We start from the raw sequence: 11,296 nt of genomic DNA, 5'->3' as shown, positions 1-11,296 counted from the left end.
GTACATTTTTTTAAGTTTAGGAACAAAACACACATATTCTTCAAATCAGGGGACTAAAAAGTAATTTACCCTAAAAATTAAAAAAATTGTACTTTTTGAACTTCACTAACCAAACCACGAAGTGTACAGCCAAAAATTTCAGAAATTTTTTAACATATAATTATTACTATAATCATATTTAATGTTTTATTATGACTTTTAGTGTTAATAATTATTTTGTGTATGGAGCACGTTTGGTATTAAGTTATAATAAAAAAATCCCATTTGAACCTAAAATAAATAAATGAATAAATAATGTCATTTATAAATGGTTTTCCAGCTAGCTATCAATAATTTTTACATTGAAGGCAAATCCGCCATTGTTAATCAATTCAAGCTCTCTCTATCTCTGTGTAGCCTTCTTCTACTACTTTTTCTTGTTCAAATCTACGGTTAGTAATTTCTTCATTCATCTATTTGTTTCTTATTTCTTATTTTTGTTTTTGATAAATGAATGATGCAACTTTGATTATATGTATAAATATGTTAATAATATCGTCATGATTTCAAGCTACATAGGTTAGAGGGACGATCCAGAATTAATTAAGCCTTAGATGAAAAAAAAATATAGCAAAGAATTAGCTAACACTCCCATTTGGTAACTATTTGATTTTGTAATTTTAGTTTATAGTTTTCATTTTTTTCTTAGATACGAGAATTGAACTCTTTAGCTAGATTCCAAAAATAAAAACGTTTCTAAAAACTACTCTTTTTTTTTTTAGTTTTCAAAACTTTTATTTAAGTTTTGAGAATATGGATAGTAATTAGATAATAAAACAATAAAATTAGAGGTGAAATGATTATTTATAGGCTTCATTTTTTCTTAAAAAAGAACAAATTGTTATTAAATGTAGCCTAAATTGTTAATCTTAGAAGTTTGGAAACTAGGTAGGCATTTTGAATTTAGGGTATGTTTAATAAGGGAAGAATTGATAAATTTAACAAATTATTATACCCTTCAACTTTGTTATTTGTTGAAAAAATATCTCTATACTTTTAGGGGTCGTTTTATAGGTATTTTCTAGATTTTCATGGAATGGGCATCTGGATTACCACATTTGTTTTGTGGTATTGTAAGATGTCCTGACATCTGAAATTTCTCAAACATTTTAGGATGCCCAGATGGAGGGCACCTGGAGAGTTTTGGATGCCCTTCTAAAAGATGGATTTTCCAGATTCTGGAATTGAGAGCATCCCCATTTTCCATTTTTGTCTTTCCTTTTTTATTTTATTATATATATATATATATATCAATCTACATTTGCATTATATAGTTAAAATAAATATTGTTAACCATATATATCATATATTTTTAGTTATATCGTAATTCTTATTAGTTTTAGCAATAATAAATAATGAGTTCAAATTATATCAAATTAAGTATAAATTAATAAATAGTCATAATGGTATTTTTGAAATATTATGTAAATTTAAGACATTTTCGAATAGAAATCCTATGAAACAAATATATCTATCAAAATATTTTTAGCTATATAAAAAAATATTCCAACAAAACAAACATGATAATTTAAAGATGTCAGACATCCATAATTTTTAATATCTAAATACTGAGCATATAAGATTCCGGTTATCTAAATTCCTAAAAAATAAACGATCTCTTAAATGTTGCAATATTATTCTTCAATTTTCATAAACGTTCCAAAATTAAAAATATATCCTTGGAATAGAAATTTATTAAAATTCCAAATAGAAATCGAGACCTTTCATTTAAGATCATTATTAGTAGACCATTTCATATATTACTAGAGTATTTTTAAAATAGAAGACAAAATTTTAAGAAAATTCTTTATAATTTAACCTATAATTTATTTGATAAAAACAAAGTTGCTTTAATTTACATCGACTCGTCTCATACACGTAAGATTATTCTGTATGGTGGCAATTCATAACTTTTAATAAGCATCTCTTCTTTACTTTTAAGGGCATCAAAACGTTGGCCATCTTGTAGCATCTTTCTTAAATAGTTTCTCTCTTTATATAGTTAAAAAGTCAAATTGTTAACAAATTAATTAGATACTACAAAGCACAGATACAAATACGGTTACACGATACGAATACGATCGGATATGGCGATTCATCAATTTCTAAAAAATTAAGATACGGATACGTTTGAAATGCATCATTTTTCTATATAATTTTTTAATATATATAATTCTAACAAACAAGGATATTGATACGTTAAAAATACATTTTTTTCTTTGAAAAAATCTAGGATATAGATAAATTTAGCATACAAGTTGATAACAATAGTTAATAAAACACAATTGAAAAGTGACTCATATTACAAAGAAGAAAAAGAAGATTAGAAGGAGAAGTATGAAGATAAACGAAGAACTTCTTTACTGAATTATTGAAGATATCCAAATGGTTTATATTTTGGTGGACTTTGTGGGAACTCAAATGTGAAGATGGAGATTAGATGATTCTAATATAGGGTTTGGTCCATTAGCTTTTTTTTTCTTCTTTTAGTTTTGGACTCGAGTTGTGAGTTTTTTTAATAGGTTGCCTAGTTTTAGATTGGAAAAGATTAGATGTCTTGCTTATCTTTTTTCTTTTAAAAAAAAAAAGTATGCATAGAAATAGATACGTTAAATCGTGTATCAGATACGTATCTGAAAGTATCAGTATCTGATACGTGTCTGATACTAATTTTTTGCCTCACAAAAAATATCTATGCTTCATAGATTAGGTATGAAGATGACATAAGCTTAACAAAACTAAATACTTATAATCTCCTATATATTATTTAGTACATAGTACATAGCATATAGTGACTTAAATTATAAATGCCCAGTTGCGTAACCATTTCGCTCTTTGCTTTTGGTTCTTGAAATTTAAGCTCATTTTTTCTCCATTTTCTATAACAATATGCATCTTTCTTAAATACAATGGTTGAAATTTTAGCCAAATTTCCAAAATAAAAACAAGTATTTAAAAACTCCTTTTTTCGTTTTAAAAATTGGGCTTGGTTTTTTAAATTACTGGTAAAAGCACATAACAAAAAGAAAAATTTTTGAGGTAGAAGTAATGTCTATAAGCTTAATTTTCAAAAATAAAAAATCCAAAACGAAATAGTTACCAAAAGAGACTTAAGTGTTATTTTTTAAAAAGATTCGCTGCATTATTATTCATTTGTATGATCCTATGTCTAAACCATTATTTAATATAGTTTCCCAAACATCTACTCATCATTGTCAAAACGAGCATATAACCTAACAAACATATAGTATGTGTTAGTGATTAAAAAGTCTGTGATTTGAATCCTCTAGTCCTTATTGTACTAAAAAAAAACAAACAACCAAGCAAAAATATCATCATCATTCAAGTTTACCTTTAACTTCTTTCTCTCCATAATTTTAGTTAAATAATTGGGATATTGGAGATTCAATCATTAACTTTAAATAATTTTAGTATAAGTAGAGGTACAAAGATTTTAACCTCGAACTTCAAAACGGTAGACATGCTTATTTTAGAATCTTTAGAAGTTTATTTATAAACTTGATTTTTAATTTTGTTGGATATACCAAAGTAAATTCATTATTTATGTTTTATTATAATCTTCAACTTAAATGATATAAGAATTTATGTCATTATCATATAAAAATTTTGATGTTAAATAGTTGTGGCTAATTCTCGAGAGCCTAGGAGTCACAAGCACGATCGGTTTTTAATGTTTATTTTGGGTATTATAGCTATTTTACACTAATTTAGTATATTTTGGTCATTATAGTTATTTTCATAATAATTTAGTGTTAATTTAGCAAATTGACTATTTATGTTTAAAGGTAAAATTTACCAAATATGAGCATGTTTGGTAGAGAATCTAATTTATACTTTATGTTTTTAAATTCATGAATATGTGTTTGGGTAGATAATCTAGATTCTGTTTTTAAATTTTATGATCGGAACATCACAAATTTTGAAGAGAACAACTTTTTTATATTTTCAATATATCTAGATTTTAAATTTGAAATTTCAAAATGCGAAATTATATCAATTTCTTTTTCTTTTAAATTAAAATATGTTTTATATAGTGTATCATAAATTATAAAACAAAATAATAATTATACAATTTTTTAAGAGAAATTATTTCAAATGGTAAAACTGTTGAAAATATTTACAAGATATAACAAAATTATAAAACTATTAATGATAGACGCTGATAGACATTGATAGAATCAGTGTCTATCAATGTCATTGATGGATATTGATAGAAATCTATCCGTGTCTATCAGCATTTATCATTGATAGTTCTAAAATTTTGCTCCATTTGTAAATATTTTGATTCATTTTTTTTTTTTTATATTTGAAAACAACCCATTTTTTAACCTAAAATAAGTTTATAAATTAAAATTAATTAATTAATTAATAATAGTTTATATCCAACCTAATATATATTTAGCAGGTAATTATAATTAATTTCATATATGGTTTATAAATATATTATCATACTTCTTTAGAATAATTATTTAAATTGGAATATAATTTCCAAACGTATTACCAAACATATATTTAAAATATAATTTTTATTTTCTTTGAATCCTTTATTTTCAAAATGGTTGTCAATCAAAAAGACCCTAATTTACTTTGCTACTAATTTTCTTGAAAGCAAACCCCACAACCATTTCAAATTACGCCATAAGTCAATTTCATATCTCTAGATTTCAAATCATCCATATCTAGAATATGTTAATTTAATCCTCTAAATTAGGTTTCTTTTGTCCTTTATTTAATTTTAAAAAGATTAGGTGACAATTTATATTATAAAAGTAGCCGCCATCTTCATTTTTAAATATATATACATATATATATATATATATATATCTAAACCTCTTTCTCCTCTCCACTCGCCTCCTTTGCTTACATTCTAGTATTACGGTAATACATACTACTCTCATTCATAATTTATCACGTTATCAAATGATATATTAATTTAATTTTTTGTCCAGTGTCTTTTCTTTTTCTCACATCCAGTGATGATAGTCGATTTCATTTTATTGGTTTTGAGGCCAACAAAAATCAATCCAAATCAATTGGTTTTACAAAAAAAAGTTATCCAAACTAATGTTCAACAAAGAACAAAACTATTGGATTGGTTTTATTTGGATTTGGTTCTTGGTTTTTTGGCATTTTCTTTCTTTTTCCACTTTTTATTTTTATTACCACTTTCTTTTGAATTGATCCTAATTTAAAATTAGAATTGAGTCAATTTTTTTTTTAAATATAAATTGAAATTTGATATTTTTGTTTTTTTGCCACTTTTATGAATAAAAAATATACACTCCCTATAATAATTGGTCTTTTTTTCTAAACAACAAATATACATGCATCATAGTAATTATAATACCAAAAGATAGTTTATTTTTAAGGGTATATATACACAATCGGATTGGTTTGGTTTTGGGGTTTTTTGGGTTTTTTGTTGCATTCCTACTCACATCTCTCTTCTCTAGTTATTTAAATCATATAAAAATTCAAATTATTTTGCAGGATCAAAAGTAGAATTTATTCCAAAGCAAAGCAAAATGTTGAAGAAGCATGAATGTTTTTGGTGGTTCCTACTGTCCCTTGGAGTGATAATACCATATTTGGAAGGGAAGAATCAAATCATAAAAACAAAAACTTATATGACACCATTATTCACTTTGAAACCTGGCTCTGTAGTGGAGAGATTTTACTACAATACTAACTTTCCCAAAGGTCATATTGCTGTCAAGAGTTTTGATGTTGAAGTTGTAGATGAAGCAGGCAATCCCATCCCCCTCTTTGAAACTTATCTTCACCATTGGGGAATCCTCAGGTACTATTTTTATTCTTTTATTTACTATTTTACCCTTTCTCTCCCACTTTTCTAACAACTCCGACATTCGTAAGAGATAACTTAGTGTAGTGGGTCACATCTTCTCTTTGGACAATGACATTGTATTAATGCGTCTCAATCTTGAGATTACAAAATATATTCTTATCTATTAGGAGTTTTTTTTCAATGGAGAGTTTGATTATAATAGTTTGTAGTTACGTGGGGTTGAATAATCCGTGTTTGAAAGTATGCGTTTGGACCCACTCAGAGTATTTTAATGTTGGTTCAACAAATATGTGATTTAGGTGCTGATTTATTTGAAATGGAGTTACCAAGTATGAATTTAGGATTTTTTGTTTGTATTATACAAGTAATGGTATATTAAATTTTATTTTAAAAAATAATATGTTAAATTTCATATTTTTGGGAATAAAAATAAAAAATAGGGATAAATACCTTTTTGGTATATAGTTTCCATTTAATCCCAAGTTTTCAAATATTACATACTTGGTCATTAAGTTTTGAGTTTTGTTTCAACTTTATCTTTAAGTTTTAAAATGTTATAATTTTTTATCTTTGAGTTTTGAGTTTTGTTTCAATTTAGTCCCTAAGTTTTAAGATTTTACAATTTTAACCTCAAATTTTCATTAAATACTCACTTTCAATAATTGACGTCAATTTTTATTAATTAATTAAAAACAGTTAAGAAGTGAAATTTTGAATTTAATTTTAAAAACGATAGAAAAATAGTGAAAGTTAATTAATTATAATTCATTTAATGATTTTTAATTTATTAACATAAATTAATATTAAATATGAAAAATGAATATTTAGTGAATAATCGAGATTGAAAATGTAAATCTTGAAACATAGAGACCAAATAGAAGTAAAACTTAATTGTCAAGGGTAAAACTATAACTTTTTGAAACTTTAATTTGTGACTAAATTGAAACCAAACTCAAAACTTAAGAATTAAATGTGAATCATTTTGAACCTTAGGGACTTAATGGAAACTATACCCAAAATTTAGTGACGAAAAAAGTATTTTTCCCTAAAAACAATTGTTTTAACATATCATTTGATCCTCTGTTTACATATAAAAAACAGAATTTAAATTATGACATGTTTGGATCGTCTAGTACTAAAAGAATATTTTTCAAAAAGTTATTTTCATTTAAATACATTTTATAAAAACTATTTAGAATAAAAAACAATCATATATTTGGTTAGATTTCATAATTACCTCCTTTTTTCTTAACACACGCCCCAAACAAATAGAATCAAATTGTGGGCCTAAATGACCCTAAGTTTTTGTTGCTATTTTGATTTCAGTAATGAACATATATTTGTTGATTGTTTGAGAAATATTTCTATTCCCCCTGAAACATATGTTTTTCCAAACAGGTATTACCAACACAAAGACACAAAAGATCCAAACACCAACACTTCCTTCACTCAACTCCAAAAACCAAATTTCATCATAGCAAGCAACAATGGAGTATGTCAAAAAAATGCCCTTCCACAATTCTTTGGGACAGGGGCAGATTCAAGAAAAACATCCTCATTTCTTCCAAACCCATATGGAATAGAAGTTGGTAATGAAAAGGAAGTTCCTTTAGGGTATGAAGAAAAATGGGTTCTTAATATACATGCCATTGATACTAGAGGTGTGGAAGATAGAATTGGATGTATTGAATGTAAGCGCCATTTGTATAATGTTACTAAGGATGGGTTAGGAAAGACATTGGAAGATGATTATATTGGAGGTTTGAGATGTTGTTATGATCAAACTCAATGTAAAGTGAAGGAAGGCTATGAAGGAGAAGAAAGGAATTTGTATGTTAGATATACAGTTAAGTGGGTGGATTGGGATGATGATCTTGTTATTCCTCTTAAGGTTTATATTTTTGATGTGACAGATACTTGGAAGCCTTTCATTGATTCAACAGGAGCTGCTGAAGAACATAATTGTCTTGTAAGTCAACTAATTCTATTGCAATTATTTATATATATAGCTATTGTTATATAATTTATATTTAGAAGTATTGTTTGATCATGCATTGAAATTAATATATTTTAGGGTTATACGTTTCTCTCTCTCGAAGATCCCACGTGTTCAAGGATGTTTATAAAATACATGGATTACTCTTCTCATTACTAATTGGTGTTTTGAGATGGAACCTCATGTTATGTAAAAGTTTTGATTTTCCATTTCTCATTTCTTGTTTTTCTTGTTTCCTCTTTTATTAATAAAGAAAAATAGAACAACCATCATGGGTTAATCTAGCAGTAAATAGGGGGTGTATGACCTTGATAAAGAGCTAAGAGATTATAGGTTCAACTCATGGTTGACCCTACCTCGGATTTAATATCCTACGAGTTTCCTTGACACCTAAATGTTATAGCTTTAAGTGCATTGTCTCGTGAGATTAGTTGAAGTGTGTGTTAAGTTGGTCCGAACTGATTAACTGACCTCAATTCAGTCAATTTCGATTGGTCGAATTGATTTTCAATGTATTTATGTTCACTCCTATTAACTAGCTATTATTTTGTGGTTTTTGTGTATTATATAGGTAGAGTATAATGTATGGTCTTGCTCCTCGACAAACAAGCTTGGTGATGAATGTAATGCTACAAAAAGGGTGAAGCTATTCTCTCCAAGCAGTGGCTATATCATATATGGAATGGCCCATCTTCATGTTGGTGGTCTTGGTTCAATGCTTTATGGAGAGGTAATCTTTTTTATGTTAATTCCCTAATAGTTGGTCTTCCATTTTTAAAAGATTAAATTACATGTTTAGTTCCTAAGTTTTTAGGTTTGTGTCAAATTTATATACATTTTTTAACTTTAAAAAGTACATATCTAATAAGTTTAGTTTTGTGTCAAATAGTTGTGTGCATTTTTTAAAAAGTTGAATAGGTCAAAGATAGACCTTATGTTGCACAGAAAAATTGAAAGTCAAAGAGACCTAATGACTTATTAGATACGACAAACTAAAAGTTTTGAACACAAACTTGAAAAACTCAAAAACCTATATAGAAAGTTTCGGAAGTATTCTAGGGAATCTATAGATATAAAATTGAAAGTTTAGCCCTATTTGTAGCCATTTTGTTTTCAAAATTTAAGCTTTAAACTCTACCATCACCTTTAAATTTCTATATTATATTTTCTATTGTTTTAAAAAATCAAGTCAATTCAAGTTTTGAAAACTAAAAAAAAGTAGTTCTTTTAAAACCTCATTTTTATTTTTAGATTTTGGCTAAAAACAAAATGACTAACCTTATAAAGAATTGGAAGAAAATCAGTATACATTTTAAAAGCTAAAATTAAAAACAAAATAGTTATTAACCAGAGTTTAAAAAACCTATTTATAAATATCTTTTAAACTTCGTAAGCCTATTTAGACTAAATAATTTCAAAGTACACGTAAACTAATCTTGTAATTTAACCTTATTTATATCAAATTTATGCAATGGAAGTTAATTAAATTTGTGAATAATGTATTGAATTAGGATGGAAGAGAGTTATGTTCTTCATCTCCCATATATGGAAATGGAAGTGAAATAGGCAATGAAGATGGATATGTGGTTGGAATGTCAACTTGTTATCCGAAGCCAGGCTCAGTCAAAATCAATAATAAAGAAATGTTGACTCTTATTTCCAAATATGACCCTGCTCAAAATCACATTGGAGTTATGGGTCTTTTTCATATTATGGTTGCACAAAAATTACCAAACTCAATGATTCACATGGAACCACTCAAAGAACTTTTTGATGATAAAACCACCATGTAACTCTTACATTATTATATATCAATTGGTCTATGAATAAGATGATAATCTCTGTCATATAGTAGTTTAGGCCTATGGTTTTGTTGTTAGAGTTTGTTGGTCTTGGTTTGTTACAAGTCTTAAGATTATTGAACTTAGCTGCGTTCATAATTAAGCTTTGTGATTGGAAAAGAAAATGGTATTAAGGTTTGGATTTGTATAATATGCTGTATAAGATTATTGTACATTGTATTATATTTTGGCATGAACAAGGAAATTATGTTAATAACCTTCTTAATGTGTGCAACAATCTTCTCTTTTGTACCTCCCTCATCATCATAATTGCTTTTTGAAATCGTTTTCATTTCTCTTTGATCGAGTGCTTGGTGGATGTTGAATTCTCCGGGGGATCACATAAAGTTTTGCTGCTTAATCAGAATAGTAGAAGTATAGGTCGAATCCACATAGAATCTTTGTATTTCTCAATTAGAATGTTTATGATCCCGAGGTAACCACAAGAGGGAGGGTTGGTTTTATTTGAGTGCAAAAAAAGTTAATTGTACAAATGTAAATGACAGCGAGAGAGAGTTGTGAAAATAATGATGAAAAAGGCCTAGCACGATTAGGAATTTTCCTATTTAGTATACTTGATCATCAAATTTTTATAGCTTGATTTCAATTGTTTGTTTTTACCCAAATTAATTAGATAAGCTAATCAACCAATCTAATTAACTAATTAGCCAATGTTAATACAGAAATCCGTTCTCATCGCTTGAACTAATTACATTAAGATGTAGGGTGACGTTAAGCTTGAACATTCATCTAGAAACGCGGTAATTAAACATTCAATTTGATTCTCCCTAACTTGATTAGAGCAATGTTTATTATCATCGATTACAATTTACAAGCTAGTCTAACCTTTTGCTTCTTGGAGATTTAGGAACTTAAGCAAGTATATGTTGGGTTTTATGTCCTAAAACTCGTGGTATGTAAACAATAGAGTTTATTCTGATAATTCAATAAAGGTGTTATTGAATAGATCTATTGCTTGAATAGATATCCAATAAACCTAAAAGTCCCTTGACTATTGGATGAGTACTTGAACTTTATGTGGAGACATAAAGGTGGATCAGGTTCGAGTAAATAGTCAAAATGATCTATAGTACATGAATAAGATTAGACATGTTGGACATGAGGAGTGGGGGTATCCTTGTGCAAAAGAGTTTGTACAAGATCGGACCACGAAATGAGTCACTCTTACTTTATAACGTTGTTTACTGTTTAAGACTGACTATTTCAAAGCGATGACCTAGGTAACTTGACCTTAATTCTGAGCTAACTATGAACTCCTGTTTATCTGGGATTGCCCTTAGATTTACATAGGTGAGGGTTGGCTCAACAGCACTGGCTCAATATGAGTATCATTTCAGGGATAAGACCAAATAGATAGTTGGGGACATAGGGTGCAAGAGAAAATTCACTCCTACCCGCTTTAGGGATAGTAGAGAGGTTGTTCCCTTAAGTGTTGATTCTGGGGCTTGAACAAGGGATCCCACCCTCTCATTTGGTATGAGAGGGACTCGGTTTTGTGATTGGATCACAAAACAATTGTTCATTAGGAGATTAGTGGGGACTTAAGGAACAAAAGGTAATTTCGGGGGTAAA

The 11,296-nt window shown here is 27.7% G+C and overlaps 1 protein-coding gene across 2 annotated transcripts; it reads left to right on the top strand.

Annotated features, from left to right (window-relative positions):
* Positions 1 to 274: 274 nt before the first annotated feature.
* LOC120077659 (uncharacterized) lies at positions 275 to 9,941 on the top strand. 2 transcript variants are annotated; one of them, XM_039031613.2, is made up of 5 exons: positions 275 to 431; positions 5,551 to 5,860; positions 7,265 to 7,835; positions 8,434 to 8,592; positions 9,374 to 9,941. In XM_039031613.2, the coding sequence occupies exons 1-5, from the start codon at positions 308 to 310 to the stop codon at positions 9,653 to 9,655; spliced, it is 1,446 nt and encodes a 481-aa protein (XP_038887541.1). In that variant the 5' UTR covers positions 275 to 307; the 3' UTR covers positions 9,656 to 9,941. The 2 variants fall into 2 exon arrangements, with proteins under 2 accessions (XP_038887541.1, XP_090170040.1); XM_090313914.1 differs by lacking the exon at positions 275 to 431 and adding an exon at positions 4,855 to 4,938.
* Positions 9,942 to 11,296: the final 1,355 nt, after the last annotated feature.

This window comes from Benincasa hispida, chromosome 5, assembly GCF_027475165.1.
Source record: "Benincasa hispida cultivar pf3 chromosome 5, pf3_genome.v1.1, whole genome shotgun sequence".
NCBI lineage: Eukaryota > Viridiplantae > Streptophyta > Magnoliopsida > Cucurbitales > Cucurbitaceae > Benincasa > Benincasa hispida.
Note: the sequence above shows the minus strand (reverse complement) of the source record. Positions and strands in the feature narration are given on the sequence as shown.